This window comes from Nomascus leucogenys, chromosome 17, assembly GCF_006542625.1.
Source record: "Nomascus leucogenys isolate Asia chromosome 17, Asia_NLE_v1, whole genome shotgun sequence".
NCBI lineage: Eukaryota > Metazoa > Chordata > Mammalia > Primates > Hylobatidae > Nomascus > Nomascus leucogenys.
The window spans coordinates 92,202,607-92,220,093 of NC_044397.1; the positions used below are offsets into that span (position 1 = coordinate 92,202,607).

The window sequence follows — 17,487 nt, forward strand, 5'->3', positions numbered from 1 at the left end:
CGGGAGCCGATCCGCCTGGACCTGCCCCGCCCCCTCCAGGCCTTGGGTGCTGCCCAGATGGTGAATAATGCGGGCCTGGCGGCGGGAGCGTCGGGAAGAGGCCTGGCAGGGCGCTGGGCGGCTGGAGGGGCTGAGGCTCTTGAGGAAGCGCCCCTGCCACCCCCACCCGGGCCATTGCATCCCTGCCACCTGCGGCCTGGGGGGGGTCCCAAGGGCGCCGCCTTCCCCAGAAGGCTGTAGGGTGTCCCGGCGTGCTGGGGGCACTCACTGACCCCAAGTCAGCCAGGCCCGGGCCCGAGGGGCGTGGCCAGCGCAGGGTGGGCGGGGCCGATGAGAGACAGCGAGAGACAGAGACAGGACGGAGAGAGCGAGCCGCGGGCTGCCAGCGGCCCCCACCCGTCCTAGCTCGGCTTAGCCCCCCGCAGACCCCTCCAGGCCGCGCCCCCAGGGCGTCCTGTGCCGCCACGCCCTCCATCTGTGTCCCGCGGCGACGGGGCAGCGCCAGGGTCCTCTGCTGGGCCCGCCCCTGGTCACAGCCAGACTCAGTTTCCCTGGGAGGCCCAACTGGAGCCCGTCCTTCCCCTCCCTCTGCCTGCCCCCAGCCCTCGCCCCAGCCTCGGCGCCCGCACATCCGCCTGCTCAGCTCCAGACGGCGCCCGGACCCCCAGGCGCAGGATCCAGCCAGGTGGGAGCCCCGCAGATGAGGCCTCTGAAGGTGAGGTCGCCCCGCTGGCTCAGGGCGGGATGCACTGCTCTGGTGTGAGCCCGGGCTGCTGGGCGCATCCGGCGCTGGCCCTGCCCTGCTGTGGGTGTGTCCAAAAGCCCGCAATGACAGCGGCCAGGTACCAGGTGTCCCATGTGTGGCCTGGCGAGTGGCATGGTGCCCTGAGGCCTGCCCTGGGCGCCCAGGCAGCTGGGTCTGGGTGCGGCCCAGGCTGATTCTGTCCGGGGGGCTCCCTGGTCTCTGTGGGGCCACATGGCTGTGAATGGGGGTTCCAGACTCAGGGGGCTGCAGCCAGAGAGGGGGCCCAGGCCCTGGGTGTGGCAGGGATGGAGTGTGGTTGTTCGGCTGTGTGTGTGTGATCTTGTCTCTGGGAGTGAACATGCATGGCCCTGGTTGTGTGTCTGTATCTGTGCGTGTGTGGTGGTTGTGTGTGTGTGACCGTGTGTTTGTTTCTGCCGAGAGTCTGTGACTGTTAAACACTGTGTGTTCTTCTGTGTGTCTGTGTGTGTCTGTGTGTTATCTATGTACCTATTGTGTTTCTGCCTGTGTGTCTGTGTTTTTCTGTCTGTCACATTTCTGCCTCTGTGCCTATGTGTGTCTCTGTGTCTGTTGTGTTTCTGCCTGTGTGTGTCTGTATGTCTGTTGTGTTTCTGTCTGTGTGTGTCTATCTGTGTGTGTCTGTGTCTGTCGTGTTTCTGCTTGTGTGTGTCTGTGTCTGTCATGTTTCTGTCTGTGTGTGTCTGTGTATCTGCCAGTTTTCTGTATGTGTGTCTATGCATGCCTGTGCATCTGTCTGCGGTGTTTCTGTCTGTCACATTTCTGCCTGTGTGTCTGTCATGTTTCTGTCTGCGTGTCTGTGTGTCTGCCATGTTTCTGTGTGTGTGTCTGTGCGTGTCTGTGCATCTGTCTGCTGTGTTTCTGTCACATTTTTGCCTGTGTGTCTGTCATGTTTCTGTCTGTGTGTGTCTGTGTGTCTGCCATGTTTCTGTGTGTGTGTCTGTGCGTGTCTATGCGTCTGCCTGCTGTGTTTCTGTTTGTCACATTTCTGCCTGTGTGTCTGCTGTGTTTCTGCCTGTGTGTCTGGCTGCGTCTGTGTGTCTCGAGTGTGCACACACGGTGGTGGCCTGAGGTGCATGTTGGTGGAATCACTGTAACTCGTGGTTCACCATTAACCACCAGCCGCACCGCCCGGGTCCCGCCCCTGGTCCCCGCCGGCCCCTGTGTGAAGGAGGCTCCTGCGTGCTCCCTGGGGGAGCCCCCACTAGAGAGATGGGGAAACCGAGGCTCACAGGGGGCCACGTGACTCAGGGCCCAAACAAGGCTCGCCGGAATCTGGCTGGCTGGGGGAGTCCCCGCCCTGCACCCTGTGGGCTGGGGACCCTGTTGGTGTCACAAACAGGAAACGTTCCCGGAAATGGGGCTTTGCGGTGAGGGGAGGTGGGCCCATCGGGGTGTGGAGTGTCTGCCTCCACATCCACGTGGGGGTCCGCGCCCGGGAGCGTTCAGAGCTACAGCAGGCATGGGAGGGTCTGGCCGGTCCCTGAAGTTTCAGTCCCAAAAGGGCCCTGTGGGTCCAAGGTCCAAGGCTGACCGGGGTGACACGGAGCCTCAGGGCTCCCTGCTGGCTGCCCGGGCACCTTGCAGGGAGCTGAGCTGTGAGTACAGCCAGGTGCCCTGCAGAGGTGAGAGCCAGGGAGGCCGGGGCTGAGCACCCGCACGCATGGAGATCAGAATCTCACCCCCATTGCACAGAGCGGGGAAACTGAGGCTCCGCAAGGTGGAGCCCCAGCCTGGCAGTGGCAGATCAGGGGCTAGAGCCTCCAAGCCTGTCTGGGGGAGGTGGGGTGGGCTCAGGCCGTGACAGGCAGGTGGGGCAGGCAGGGTGGGGTGCTGAGGAGAGGGGACTTGTTGAGAAATAGATGGACGATGAGGTGACGCGCTCCAGGCAGTGGGGGAGGGGGCACGAGGATGGAACATGGGGCAGAGGAGAGGCCTGCTGTTTGGCAACCAAGCATCACATTCCACTGGCAACCAGGCTTGGGGAAGCCAGGCCTGGTGCCCACGCCCAGCCCAGCGCCCGGGCCTCTGGAAACAGCGCTGGACAGAGCCCTCCAGGTCACACGACCCGCAAGCCGGGTCCCCTGTCAGGGGTGGCATCAGATGAGGGAGAACTCACTGTCCGCCTTCCAGAAAGAAGCCAGGAATTAAGACAGAGATTTCTGGAACCCAGGACCCAGGCAAATTCCCATCAAAGTTGCAGGACCTCAGCCTCTTGGGATTCTAGAGTTGTGAGGCCTTCTGCATCCCAGGACTGGAAGCATGTTAGAATTCCAGAACCCTGGACCTGCTGAGGGCAAACGTCTGCTCTCAGACTGCAAAATTCTGGAATTATTCAACATGGAAAAGGGATCTTGGGTCCACACCCTCCCCAGACACAGGGAGGGACAGTAATTTTCCCAAGAGCGGAACAGAGCTGCTCTACTCCCCCACTGGGTGGGGGCCCCTGCTACCCCTCCTGGCCAATGCAGGAGGGAAGGGAGGCCCTGCCCGGTCCCCCCATTGGCCTCCTTGCCTGGAGAACTTGAGATGGCTGCCATCACCTGAACCCAGCGGGGGGAGTGGAGGTGGGGGGGACTGGAAACAGCTAGCTGTGGCCAGAAGGACTCAGTGCCAGTTTCCAGGCTCCCCTGGGCCAAGGGCTCTGGGCCACGCATTTGCTCCCAGCCACGGGAGGTGTGAGGGAGTTCCGGGTGTGTGACCCCCGGTGAGTGGAGTGGAGTGTGGTCGAGGAGACCCTGAGACCCAGGAGGGACTGGAAGTTGCTCCAGGCAGAGGTCGGGGCAGTGGCCGCAGGGACAACCGAGTCCCAAGGAATGTTCGGAAACAGCACATACCAGCTGTCGAGGGAGGAACGCCTTGTCCCAGGGGAAATCCCAGGGCAGGAATCCAAATCCCAGGCACCAAAGCAGCCTGGAGTGGAGGGCAATGATCACCAGAGGCCGCGAGGAACCCCCCACCGCATCTGCTCTCCAGGCCTCAGTTTCTCCTCTGGAAGCCCCGCCTCCCACCACGGTGGCAGTGGCCTTAGCTGTCCTCCCAGGAAGGGAGCTCAATGCCGCTGTCGGGAGCTGGATAATTTATGAGGCTGGATACAGAGTAGCCAAGCCCAGAAGCCAGGACAAAGCGTCACAGATGAGATGGGGAGTGAGGGCTACAGCCACCCATTTGACTGCCCTGGAACGCATAGCTGCTGCGACCCCACAGCCCAGGCACTGCTGCAGGGCCAGCATGCATTGAGCGCCTACTGTGCTGTGCTGAGTGCTGCGCGTGGATCCGTTTATTCCCGTCATCAGCACCCCCAACTTTTTTTTTTTTTTTTTTTGAGGCAGAGTCTCGCTGTGTTGCCCAGGCTGGAGTGCAGTGGCACGATCTCAGCTCACTGCAAGCTCCGCCTCCCGGGTTCACGCCATTCTCCTGCCTCAGCCTCCCAAGTGGCTGGGACTACAGGCACCCACCACCACGCCCGGCTAATTTTTTATATTTTTAGTAGATACGGGGTTTCACTGTGTTAGCCAGGATGGTCTCCATCTCCTGACCTCATGATCCGCCCACCTTGGCCTCCCTTTTTTCTTTTCTTTTTTTTTTTTTTATTTGAGACAGAGTTTTGCTCTTGTTGCTCAGGTTGGTTCAGTGGCACGATCTTGGCTCTGGGGCCCTGTTTCTGGCCCACAAACATCACCTCTCCTGTCGGGTTCAAGCGATTTTCCTGCCTCAGCCTCCCGAGTAGCTGGGATTACAGGTATGCACCACCACGCCCGGCTAATTTTTTATTTTTATTAGTAGAGACGCGGTTTCACCATGTTGGTCGGGCTGGTCTCAAACTCCTGGCTTCAGGTGATCCGCCCTCCTTGGCTTCCCAAAGTGCTGAGATTACAGGCATGAGCCACCGCACCTGACCCTAATAGGACCTTTTGAGCCTTAACTGCCTGGCACCTCCATCTGGCACACAGTCCCATTCCCCTACCTTTGCACACCCAGTCCCTCCAGGTGACTTGGGGGTGTGCCAAGGCAAGAGGCAGGAGGCCCGGGTTCCATCCTGACCTCCTGGGTGACTTTACAACCAGCCGAAACCCTCTGGACTTTGACATGACCCATGGGGTGTGGGGAGCTGGTTTTGTTTTGTTTTGTTTTCTTTTTTTTTTTTTGAGATGGAGTCTTGCTCTGTTGCCCAGGCTGGAGTGCAGTGGCGCAATCTCGGCTCACTGCAAGCTCCTCGTCCCGGGTTCACGCCATTCTCCTGCCTCAGCCTCCTGAATAGCTGGGACTACAGGCGCCCGCCACCACGCCCGGCTAATTTTTTGTATTTTTAGTAGAGATGGGGTTTCACTGTGTTAGCCAGGATGGTCTCGATCTCCTGACCTTGTGATCCGCCCACCTCGGCCTCCCAAAGTGCTGGGATTACAGGCGTGAGCCACTGCACCCAGCCAGAAGCTGGTTTTTGAACCATGTCATTTTATTTTTACTTCACTCGTCACACCTGGCCCCATTTTTTGTTTTTTGGGTTTTTTAGCGTTTTTTTGTTTGTTTGTTTTTTGTTTTTTGTTTTTTTTTTTTGAGACAGGGTCTCACTATTGCCCAGGCCAGAGTGCGGTGGTGCAATCGTAGCTCACTGCAGCCTCGACATCTGGGGCTCAAGCACTCCTCCAACCTCAGCCTCCCGAGTAGCAGGGATTACAGGTGCATACCACTACACCCAGATATATATTTTTTAAGAGATAGGGTCTCGCTATGTTGGCCAGGCTGGTCTCGAACTCCTGACCTCAAGTGATCTGCCCACTTTGGCCTCCCAAAGTGCTGGGATAAGAGGCGTGAGCCACTGCGCCTGGCTTGGCTCTGATTTTGTTGTGCAGTGTGGCTGAGCATTAGCCCCACACAGAGTAATGGGTCCCTGCCTGCTGCTCTCTACCAACCGTCCCTGGGGAACCTGCCATTCCGAAGAAGTTGTGTTTTTTGTTCCCAAAATAGAACTGGATTTCAGGGTTTATTTCTTATTATAAAACCGACACCATGAAAATGGAGAAAAAGGCTGGGCGCGGTGGCTCACGCCTGTAATCCCAGCAGTTTGGGAGGCCGAGGCGGGAGGATCATGAGGTCAGGAGATCGAGACCATCCTGGCTAACATGGTGAAACCTCATCTCTACTAAAACTACAAAAAATTAGCCAGGCGTGGTAGTGGGTGCCTGTAGTCCCAGCTACGCAGGAGGCTGAAGCAGAAGAATGGCGTGAACCCAGGAGGCGGAGCTTGCAGTGAGCCAAGATCGCGCCACTGCACTCCAGCCTGGGAGACAGAGCGAGACTCTGTCTCAGAAAAAAGAAAAAAGAAAATAGAGAAAAAGGAATCCACACAATTCTAATGTGTGGGGACAAAAGACCCCCGGTTCCTCCTAAAATATCAACAAGATTGGGCCACTCACACCTATGACATTCACAAAAATCTGTGACCCAAAGTTGACCTCAGAGCCAGGGTGAGAACCAGAGACTCTTGGCCAACTGCTGGCCCCCGTCCCTCCTGACGCTGGACAGAGTCTCACTCTGTCTCCCAAGCTGGAGTGCAGTGGTGCAATCATGGCTCACTGCAGCCTCAACCTCCCAGGCTCAAGCGATCCTCCCACCTCAGCCTCCCAAGTAGCTGGGACTACAGGCACGCACCACCACGCCAGGCTAATTTTTGTATTATTTGTAGAGATGGAGTCCTGCTATGTTGCCCAGGCTGGTCTTGAACTCCTGGGCTCAAACGATCCTCCTGCCTTGGCCTCCCAAAGTGCTGGGGATACAGGCCTGAGCCACCGCACCCAGCCCATGTCAGAATTTCTGTTTCACAATGGCTGAAATGTGTTCTGGTGTCTGCAGTCTGCCAAGGGCTTGGATGGATGACCAATGGGGAAACTGAGGCACAGAGAGTAGAAATCACTTACCTGAGGTCACATAATGAGCACCAGGGCTAGAGTTCATATCTAGGGCTCCTCAGCCCATCTCTGGGACCCACACATACTTCCTGGTGTCCTCCAGGGATTCCGGAGCAGATGGCCGTGGTCTTTACCCTTGCCAAGGCCAGAGGTAGTAATACTAGCAATGGTGGTACTCATCATAGGAACAGTGAGAACACTCTCTGGGTGGAGATGGAGCTAAGTTGGGAAAGGCTTCCTCAAGGAAGAGATATTTGGGGCCAGGAGTTCAAGACCAGCCTGGGCAACATAGTGAGACCATGTCTCTACAAAAAATAAAAATAAGAATTTAGTCACGCATGGTGGTGCAGCAGACATGTAATCCCAGCACTTTGGGAGGTCGAGGCGGGAGGATCGCTTGAGCTCAGGAGTTTGAGACCAGCCTGGGCAACATAGGGAGACAGCCGCCCCCCCTCCGTTTCTCCCAAAAAAATGAAAATAAGAAATTAGCCAGGTATAGTGGTATGTGCCTGTAGTCCCAGCTATTTGGGAGGCTGAGATGGGAGGATCACTTGGGTCCAGAAGGTCGAGGCTGCAGTAAGCCTTGATCGCACCACTGCACTCCAGCTTGGGTGACAGAGCAAGACTCTGTCTCAAAAAACAACCAAAAAAAACAAACAGGAGAGGATATTGGAGCTGGGGCATTGAAGGTTGTGTAGGAGTTCACCAGAGCTACTTACACTGAAATGCAGAATTAATCACAAGCAAATCTTCTCTCGCCTCCTAGGTGTGCCTGAACCAGTGCCAGCCTGCCCTGTCTGCAGCATCGGCCTGATGGGGTGGTGACTGATCCCGCAGGGCTCTGGAGCCATGTGGCCCAACGGCAGTTCCCTGGGGCCCTGTTTCCGGCCCACAAACATTACCCTGGAGGAGAGGCGGCTGATCGCCTCGCCCTGGTTCGCCGCCTCCTTCTGCGTGGTGGGCCTGGCCTCCAACCTGCTGGCCCTGAGCGTGCTGGCGGGCGCGCGGCAGGGGGGTTCACACACGCGCTCCTCCTTCCTCACCTTCCTCTGCGGCCTCGTCCTCACCGACTTCCTGGGGCTGCTGGTGACCGGTACCATCGTGGTGTCCCAGCACGCCGCGCTCTTCGAGTGGCACGCCGTGGACCCTGGCTGCCGTCTCTGTCGCTTCATGGGCGTCGTCATGATCTTCTTCGGCCTGTCCCCGCTGCTGCTGGGGGCCGCCATGGCCTCGGAGCGCTATCTGGGCATCACCCGGCCTTTCTCGCGCCCGGCGGTCTCCTCGCAGCGCCGCGCCTGGGCCACCGTGGGGCTGGTGTGGGCGGCCGCGCTGGCCCTGGGTCTGCTGCCCCTGCTGGGCGTGGGTCGCTACACCGTGCAATACCCGGGGTCCTGGTGCTTCCTGACGCTGGGCGCCGAGTCCGGGGACGTGGCCTTCGGGCTGCTCTTCTCCATGCTGGGCGGCCTCTCGGTCGGGCTGTCCTTCCTGCTGAACACGGTCAGCGTGGCCACCCTGTGCCACGTCTACCACGGGCAGGAGGCGGCCCAGCAGCGTCCCCGGGACTCCGAGGTGGAGATGATGGCCCAACTCCTAGGGATCATGGTGGTGGCCAGCGTGTGTTGGCTGCCCCTGCTGGTGAGTAGGGGCTCTGCGGGGTCCTGCTACCCTCCTGACTGGGCCTCTGGTCACCCAGGGTGGATTTAGATCCTGATGATGGGACCGGGCGCGGTGGCTCACGCCAGTAATCCCAGAACTCTGGGAGGCCGAGGCGGGAGGATCGCTTGAGGCCAGGAGTCCCAGGCCAGCCTGGCCCACGCGATGAAACCCCGTCTGCTAAAAATACAAAAATTAGGGCTGGGTGCGGTGACTCACGCCTGTAATCCCAGCAGTTTGCGAGGCTGAGGCGGGCGGATCACGAGGTCAGGAGATCGAGACCATCCTGGCTAACACAGTGAAACCCCATCTCTACTAAAAATGCAAAAAAATTAGCCGGGTGTGGTGGCGGGCGCCTGTAGTCCCAGCTACTCGGGAGGCTGAGGCAGGAGAATGGCGTGAACCTGGGAGGTGGAGCTTGCAGTGAGCCGAGATCGTGCCACTACACTCCAGCCTGGGTGACAGAGCGAGACTCTGTCTCAAAAAAAAAAAAAAAAAAAAAAAAAAAAAAAAATTAGCCAGACGTGGTGGCATGTGCCTGCAATCCCAGCACTTAGAGGTCAAGGCAGGAGGATTGCTGGAGCCTGGGAGGTTGAGGCTACAGTGAGCTGTGATTGCACCACTGCACTCCAGCCTAGGTGACAGAGTGAGACCCTGCCTCAAAATTAAAAAAAAAAATAGAAAGCAGCCATAGAAAACACGTAAATAATGGGCATGGCTGTGGCCAATAAAATTTTACTGATGGATGGATGCTGAAATTTGAATTTCATGTCATTTTTATGTCACTCAATTTTTGCCTCTATTTTGTCTTCCTCTAACCATTTAAACATGGAAAGACATTCTTAGGAAAAAAACAAAGCAGACCAGGCACGGTGGCTCATGCCTGTAATCCCAGCACTTTGAGAGGTTGAGACAGGCAGATCACCTGAGGTCAGGAGTTCAAGACCAGCCTGGCCAACATGTTAAAACCCCATCTCTACTAAAACTAAAAAAAAATTAACTAACCATGGTGGCACACTCCTGTAGTCCCAGCTACTCAGGAGGCTGAGGCATGAGAATTGCTTGAGCCCAGGAGGTGGAGGTTGCAGTGAGCCGAGATTGTGCCACTGCACTCCAGCTTGGGTGACAGAGAAAGACTCCATCTCAAAAAAAAAAAAAAAAAAAAAAAGCAAAGCAAAAGACCCACAGCAAGTGACAGGCCAGATTTGGCCCATGGGTCAACCCTCCCTTGCTCTAAACCCTTCCATGGCTCCCTATTGCCCTCAGAAGAAAGTTCTCACAGGCACTTCCTGCAGACGCACCTGGCCCACTCCCATTTGCCTTTCAGTGACTTCCCTAGGCCAGGTCAGGCACCTCTTCTGGGCTCTGACATTGCTTCCTCATCACAGCTTTGCCCACCCCATGCTGTAACCCCAGGACCCAGTGTCCGTCTCCCGACTAGAGATGTGAGCCTATGGGGGTATGCCCTGGGAGCTTCTCAGCTGCTGTTGCTGCTTCATCCAGCCTACAGTAGGTGCTCAGGGAATGATTTTATTTATTTATTTATTTATTTATTTAATTTATTTAGAGATGGAGTCTCGCACTGTTGCCTGGGCTGGAGTGCAGTGGTGTGATCTCAGCTCACTGCAACCTCCGCCTCCCAGGTTCAAGCAATTCACCTAACTTAGCCTCCCGAATAGCTGGGATTACAGGTGCCCACCACCACGCTCGGCTAATTTTTTTTTTTTGACGGAGCGTCGCTCGTTCGCCCAGGCTGGAGTGCAGTGGCGCTATCTTGGCTCACTGCAAGCTCCGCCTCCCGGGTTCATGCCATTCTCCTGCCTCAGCCTCCCGAGTAGCTGGGACTACAGGCACCCGCCACCGCGCCCGGCTAATTTTTTGTATTTTTAATAGAGACGGGGTTTCACTGTGTTAGCCAGGATGGTCTCAATCTCACTACCTCGTGATCCGCCTGCTTCAGCCTCCCAAAGTGCTGGGATTATAGGCGTGTGCCACCGCGCCCAGCCAAATTATTTTATTTTATTTTAAGATGGAGTTTTGCTGTGTCGCCCAGGCCGGAGTGCAGTGGCACAATCTTAGCTCACTGCAACCTCTGCCTCCCGGGTTCAAGGGATCCTCCCAACTCAGCCTCCCGAGTAGCTGGGACTACAGGTGTGCACCACCACACCCGGCTAATTTTTGTATGTTTTAGTAGAGACGGTGTTCGACCATGTTGGTGAGGCTGATCTCAAACAAATTACTTTAATATAATGTAACATTTAATTATAATATAATTGTATGATATATGATATATATCAATTATAGGCAACATTATAATTATGAATAATAATTATATTATATAATTGATTATTATATATTATATACTAATTTGTAGATAACATTCTTATTTTAAATATTTTTAAATATAGTTTTAAAATGTCCTATCAATCCTGGCCTATAGATAAATATAATTTTTATTATTTAAAAATTTTATTTATGGCTGGGTGCGGTGGCTCACACCTGTAATCCCAGCACTTTGGGAGGCTGAGGCGGGCGGATCACGAGGTCAGGAGATTGAGACCATCCTGGCTGACACAGTGAAACCCCATCTCCACTAAAAATGCAAAAAATTAGCCGGATGTGGTGGCGGGCACCTGTAGTCCCAGCTACTCGGGAGGCTGAGGCAGGAGAATGGCGTGAACCCAAGAGGCGGTGCTTGCAGTGAGCCGAGATTGCGCCACTGCACTCCAGCCTGGGCGACAGAGCAAGACTCTGTCTCAAAAAAAAAAAAAAAAAAAATTTATTTATTTATTTATTTATTTTGAGACAGGATCTTGCTCTGTCACCCAGGCTGGAGTGCAACAATGCCCAGGTAACTTTTTAATTTATTTTTACTTTTTGTAGACATGAGGTCTCACTATGTTCCCCAGGCTGGTCTTGAACTTCTGGGCTCAAGTGATTCTCTCCTATTGACCTCCCAAAGTGCTGAGATTACAGGCATGAGCCACTACCTGGCTAAGAGTGCGCTAATTTATGGACCCATCAAAAGGAGCTCAGAGAGGTTAGTCAACTCTCCTGAGGTCACCCAGCAATGCAGTAACAGAGTGGACATCGGCTGGGCGCGGTGGCTCACGCTTGTAATCCCAGCACTTTGGGAGGCCGAGGCGGGCGGATCACGAGGTCAGGAGATCGAGACCACAGTGAAACCCCGTCCCTACTAAAAATACAAAAAAAATTAGCCGGACGTGGTGGCGGGTGCCTGTAGTCCCAGCTACTCGGAGAGGCTGAGGCAGGAGAATGGCGTGAACCTGGGTGGCGGAGCTTGCAGTGAGCTGAGACTGCGCCACTGCACTCCAGCCTGGGCGACAGAGCAAGACTCCGTCTCAAAAAAAAAAAAAAACAGAGTGGACATCTGCTAGGCGCAGTGGCTCACTCCTGTAATTCCAACACTCTGGGAGGCAGAGCTGGGCCGATCACTTGAGGTCAGGAGTTCAAGACCAGCCTGGCCAACATGGTGAAACCCCCGTCTCTGCGAAAAATACAAAAATTAGCCAGGTGTGGTGGCAGGCACCTGTAATCCCAGCTACTAGGAAGGCTGAGGGAGGAGAATCGCTTGAACCCGGGAGGCAGAGGTTGCAATGAGCTGAGATCGCACCACTGCATTCCAGCCTGGAAGACAGAGTGAGACCCTGTCTCAAAAATAAAATTAAAAAACGGAGTGGACCTTGGATCTCAGGGGACCCCGGGCAGGGACTGGGGCGGGCGAGGCTGGAGGCGGGGGCCCAGGCTGACAGCTCTCCCCTCTTCAGGTCTTCATCGCCCAGACAGTGCTGCGAAACCCGCCTGCCATGAGCCCCGCCGGGCAGCTGTCCCGCGCCACTGAGAAGGAACTGCTCATCTACTTGCGCGTAGCCACCTGGAACCAGATCCTGGACCCCTGGGTGTACATCCTGTTCCGCCGCGCCGTGCTCCGGCGCCTCCAGCCTCGCCTCAGCGCCCGGCCCAGGTCGCTATCCCTCCAGCCCCAGCTCACGCAGCGCTCCGGGCTGCAGTAGGAAGTGGACAGAGCGCCCCTCCCGCGCGTTTCCGCGGAGCCCTCGGCCCCCTCGGACAGCCCATCTGCCTGTTCTGAGGATTCGGGAGCGGAGGGTGCTGGATGGACGGTGAGCATCAGCAGCAGGGTTTTGGGTTGACCCCAATCCAACCCGGGGACCCCCAACTCCTCCCTGATCCTTTTACCAAGCACTCTCCCTTCCTCGGCCCCTTTTTCCCATCCATAGCTCCCACCCCGTCTCTGCACCCCTCCCAACCCCAGGAAGGGCGTGCAGGCATTGGAAGAGGGTCTTGCATTGCTATTTTTTTTTTTTTTTTTTAGACAGAGTCTTGCTCTGTCCCCCAGGCTGGAGTACAGTGGCGCAATCTCAGCTCACTGCAACCTCCACCTCCCAGGTTCAAGCGATTCTCCTGCCTCAGCCTCCTGAGTAGCTGGGACTATAGGCGCGCGCCACCACGCCCGGCTAATTTTTGTATTTTTAGTAGAGATAGGGTTCACCGTGTTGGCCAGGCTGGTCTTGAACTCCTGACCTCAGATGATCCACCAGCTTCGGCCTCCCAAAATGCTGGGATCACAGGCATGAACCACCGCACCTGGCCTTTTTATTTTTTTTTTTTGAGACGGAGTCTCACTTTGTGGCCCAGGCTGGAGTGCGGTGGCATGATCTGGACTCACTGCAACCTCCGCCTCCTGGGTTCAAGCGATTCTCCTGCCTCAGCCTCCCGAGTAGCTGGGACTACAGGTGTAAGCCACTGCGCCCGGCCTTGCATTGCTCTTTGACCCTGAATTCGACCTACTTGCTGGGGTACAGTTGCTTCCTTTTGAACCTCCAACCGGGAAGGCTCTGTCCAGAAAGGATTGAATGTGAACGGGGCACCCCCTTTTCTTGCCAAAATATATCTCTGCCTTTGATTTTATTTTCCTTTGGGTCCAGAAGTTGTCAGTTTCTGGAGTTTTGTGCATTGGACCTCACCCGGGCCAGACGAGGGCAGGGCTGGGAAGGACGGGGAGGGACAGAGGGGATTCGGTTCCTCCCCCACCTTGCTTCTTGAGTGTTTCCTAATCACTTTTTTTTTTTTTTTGAGACGGAGTCTCATTCTGTCGCCCAGGCTGGAGTGCAGTGGCGCAATCTTGGCTCACTGCAACCTCCGCCTCCCGGGTTCACGCCATTCTCCTGCCTCAGCCTCCCGAGTAGCTGGGACTACAGGCGCCCGCCTCCGTGCCCCGCTAATTTTTTGTATTTTTAGTAGAAACGGGGTTTCACCATGTTAGCCAAGATGGTCTCGATCTCCTGACCTCGTGATCCGCCCACCTCGGCCTCCCAAAGTGCTGGGATTACAGGCGTGGGCCACCACGCCTGGCCGTTTCCTAATCACTTGATGGGTGGTACGGCCTAGAATTCTCCCAGCAGCCTGTAATGGGAGGGCTACAGGTTAGCCCTGGAACCTGCATTCAAACCACCTTTGAATCTGCGTGTTATTAAAAGTAGATATAAATGGGCTGGGCGCGATTGTTCATGCCTGTAATCCCAGCACTTTGGGAGGCCGAAGTGGCAGGGTCACTTGAGGCCAGAAGTTCGAGACCAGCCTGGCCAACATGGTGAACCCCTGTCTCTACTAAAAATACAAAAGTTGCAGGGCACGGTGGCTCAAGCCTGTAGTCCCAGCACTTTGGGAGGTCGAGACGGGTGGATCACCTGAGGTCGGGAGTTAGAGACCAGCCTGACCAACATGGAGAAAAAAATTAGCCGGGCGTGGTGGCACATGTCTGTAATCCCAGCTACTCCAGGCTGAGGCAAGAGAATAGCTTGAACCTGGGAGGTGGAGGTTGCAGTGAGCCGAGATTACGTCATTGCACTCCAGCCTGGGCAACAAGAGCAAAACTCTGTTTCAAAAAACAAACAAACAAACAAAAATTAGCCAGGCGTGGCCGGGCGCGGTGGCTCACGCTTGTAATCCCAGCACTTTGGGAGGCCGAGGCGGGCGGATCACGAGGTCAGGAGATCGAGACCACGGTGAAACCCAGTCTCTACTAAAAAAAATACAAAAAATTAGCCGGGCGTAGTGGCGGGCGCCTGTAGTCCCAGCTACTTGGAGAGGCTGAGGCAGGAGAATGGCGTGAACCCAGGAGGCGGAGCTTGCAGTGAGCCGACATCGCGCCACTGCACTGCAGCCGGGGTGACAGAGCAAGACTCCATCTCAAAAAAAAAAAAAAAAAAAATTAGCCAGGCGTGGTGGCGGGCGCCTGTAATCCCAGCTACTCAGAAGGCTGAGGCAGGAGAATTGGTTGAACCCGGGAGGCAAAGGTTGCAGTGAGCCGAGATCATGCCACTGCACTCCAGCCTGGGCGACAGAGTGAGACTCCATCTCTAAATAAATAAATAAATAAAACAGAGAAAGAGAGAGAGAGAGATGCAAAAGCGTGGACTGATGCCCGTTTCCTCCACGGTTCACTTGTTCACCCAACAACCTTTCAAACACCACAGTGTTCTGTACAGCACCTTGCACATAGTAGGTGCTCAATAAATATTGATAGACAGGACCAACGACTGGGTCTTCGTGGAGCACCTGTCGCATGCAGGCACGTGAGCTCATGCCTGTGTGGTGCTTAATGAAGTGCTTGGTACACAGTAGGTGCTCAAGAGGTATTCAGTGTTGCTGTAGTTTCAGGCAGCCCCCCAGCTCCACATCTCTGCGTTTCCCCAAACTTCCCCCAAAATGACACACCAGGCTGCAGAGATGGAAGGTGCCTTTATTCACCATGAGCCCTCAGGGTACATGCGGTGCAACCCATCTCCTGCTCTCGTTCTCCCTCCAAGGACCTGGATCTGAGCCAGGGCCAGTGAAGCCCCTGTTTTCACCACCGCACACCCCCCACCACCGCCTGCTGGGGAAATAAGGTCACTTGCTGCTTCTGGGGGACCCAGGCTGGGAGGGACAGGAGAGGACGGGAACCACATGAACCAGGGCTAAGTCACAGCCAAGCTACGGCCCCCCGCGGTAAGGGCGGGGCCCTGGCTCCCCCAGAGTGGGGGAAAGGGCTGGCGCCAAAGCTGGGGACTCAGACAGCTGGGAACTCAGGAGGGCTGCCCTGGGGGCAGGACTAAGAGTGGCAGATATGGTGGGTGGGGTGGAATTCTGGGGTCCCACCCAGGGTTTGGGAGAGACGGCTGGCTTCTGGGGGGTTGAGGAGACCTGTGGCTGGGGGGCCAGGTAGGAGGCCTGGGGTAAGCCTGGGATGGGGCCAAGGCTGGCCTGGATGCCACGTACCTGATCATGGGGCTGAGGCAGAGGCTGGGGGTCTTTGCTAGGGGCTGGGGTGGGGTCTCTGGGGGATGGGCCTGCGGGCTGAGGTCGGGCTGGGGCAGGGGCCTCAAGCTGGATTCTAGGGTCAAGGCCAGGGGTCTGTGGGCAGAGTCCATTTCTAGGGCTCAGCCAGGTTCTTGAACTGGTATGAGTTCTGGAACTGGATTGGGTTCCAGAAATAGGCTGGGTTCCAGAATTAAGGTGGGCTCCAGGGCTGGGCTGAATTCTTGAGCCAGTCTGGGTTTCAGAGCTGAGCCCAGTCTCAGAGCTGGACTGGGTTCTGGAGCTGAGGTGGGCTCCAGACTCGGGCTGAATTCTTGAGCTGGTCTGGGTTTCAGAGCCGAACCGAATCCCAGAACTGAACTGGGTTCCAGAGCTGGACTGGGCCACGGAGCTGAGCCTGGTCTCAGGACTGGACTGGGTTCTGGAGCTAAGAGGAGCTCCAGGGCTGAGCTGAATTCTTGCACTGGCCTGGGTCCCAGAGCTGAGCTGGTTTCCAGCACTAGTCTGCGTTCTGGAGCTGGGTTGGTCTCCGGAAATCAGCTGGGTTCCAGAACTAAGCTGACTTCCAGAGCTGGCTTGAATTCTTGAGCTTATCTGGGTCCCAGAGCTGGGCTGAGTTCCAAAGCTAGGCTGACTTCCAGAGCTGGTCTGCTTCCCAAAGTCCAGTCGAATACCAGAGCTGTCTGGGGCTGTGGTCTGGAGCTGGTATCTAGAACCTGGCAGGGTTTTAGAGGAGAATTGAGTCCCAAAGGCTGGTCGCGCTCCTGGGCAGTGCTGGGTCCTGGAGCTGGGCCTGCTGTCAGAACTAGACAGGGCTGTGGAGCTTAACTCCATTGCTGCCATGGCCTGGGTCCCAGGACTAGATTGGACTCCAGAGCTTAGCTGGATTCTGGAACTTGACTGAGTCTCAGCCACTGTCTGTGTTTTGGAGCTGGCTGGGATTTCAGAACCAGCCTGTGCTCCAGAACTGAGCTGAGTTCTAGAGCTGGGTGTGGTGCCTGGGCTGGATTGAGCTCTGGAGCTTGGCCAGGCCTTGGAATTGGTCTGGGTCTTGGAAGTAAACTGCATTCTAGAGCTGACCTGCATTCTGCAGGGAGAGTGGGGCTTGGCACCAAGCTGTGTGCTGGAGCTGGGTCTCGCTTCCAAGATGGATGGGGTTCCAGAGCTGGTCTGAATCCTGGAGTTGGGCCTGGTTGTAGCACTGGGCGAGGTTCTAGAGGTGGGCTCAGTCTCAGAGCTGGAATCATCACTGGAGCTGGACTGGGCTGCAGGATGGGGATGGGCACTTGGATGCAACTGGGGTTGGGATCTGGACGGGGCAGCTGTGTGGACCTGGTTTTCTGAGCTGGTCTGAGTTCTTGAATAAGATTTGGTTTGGGAGCTGTCTCTGAATCCTGAGCTGGCTGGGGTTCCAGAGCTGGGCTGCTTCATGAATCTCACATGGGTTCCAAAATTAACTGGGGTTCCAGAGCTAGACCGAGTGTCCGGGTGCGGCTGCATCATGGAGCTGTCCAGAGTTCCAGAGTCAGCTTGAGTTTTCCAGCAGGGCTTGGCCTCCAAGCTAGCCTGGATTCTGGAACTGGGATTGGTCTCCAAGCTGGTCTGGGTCTTAAAATGTGTCTGGGTTCCAGAGTTTGGCTTGTTGTCAGGGCTCAGCTGGATTCTAGAGATGAGCTTCATCTCAGAGCTGGCCTGGGCTTCAGAGCAGGGCTTGGTCTCAGATCTCATCTGGGTTCTAGAGCTGGGCTTGGCCTCAGAGCTGGCCTGAGTTCTAGAACAGGGTGGTCTCTTGCTGGTGGTCTC

The 17,487-nt window shown here is 56.1% G+C and overlaps 2 protein-coding genes across 2 annotated transcripts; one reads left to right on the forward strand and one right to left on the reverse strand.

The window, feature by feature from the left end:
* The first annotated feature begins 629 nt into the window (after positions 1-629).
* On the forward strand, positions 630-13,347 carry TBXA2R (thromboxane A2 receptor). The gene is made up of 4 exons (XM_030797340.1): positions 630-715; positions 7,457-8,325; positions 12,132-12,328; positions 12,997-13,347. Exons 2-4 carry the CDS (start codon positions 7,540-7,542, stop codon positions 13,154-13,156), a joined length of 1,143 nt encoding a protein of 380 aa, XP_030653200.1. The 5' UTR covers positions 630-715; positions 7,457-7,539; the 3' UTR covers positions 13,157-13,347.
* A 1,760-nt stretch (positions 13,348-15,107) lies between these two features.
* LOC100587800 (cell wall protein DAN4) lies at positions 15,108-17,458 on the reverse strand. The gene has a single exon (XM_030797339.1). The coding sequence runs from the start codon at positions 17,410-17,412 to the stop codon at positions 15,361-15,363; it is 2,052 nt and encodes a 683-aa protein (XP_030653199.1). The 5' UTR covers positions 17,413-17,458; the 3' UTR covers positions 15,108-15,360.
* Positions 17,459-17,487: the final 29 nt, after the last annotated feature.

Excerpts from the sequence above, each read along its gene's own strand:
- TBXA2R (XM_030797340.1), top strand. The coding sequence starts at position 7,540 with ATGTGGCCCAACGGCAGTTCCCTGGGGCCCTGTTTCCGGCCCACAAAC. Across the intron at positions 8,326-12,131 it reads TGTGTTGGCTGCCCCTGCTG|GTCTTCATCGCCCAGACAGT; the intron begins GTGAGTAGGGGC and ends TCCCCTCTTCAG. Across the intron at positions 12,329-12,996 it reads CGCCTCAGCGCCCGGCCCAG|ACGGAGTCTCACTTTGTGGC; the intron begins GTCGCTATCCCT and ends TTTTTTTTTGAG.
- LOC100587800 (XM_030797339.1), bottom strand. The coding sequence starts at position 17,412 with ATGAGATCTGAGACCAAGCCCTGCTCTGAAGCCCAGGCCAGCTCTGAG.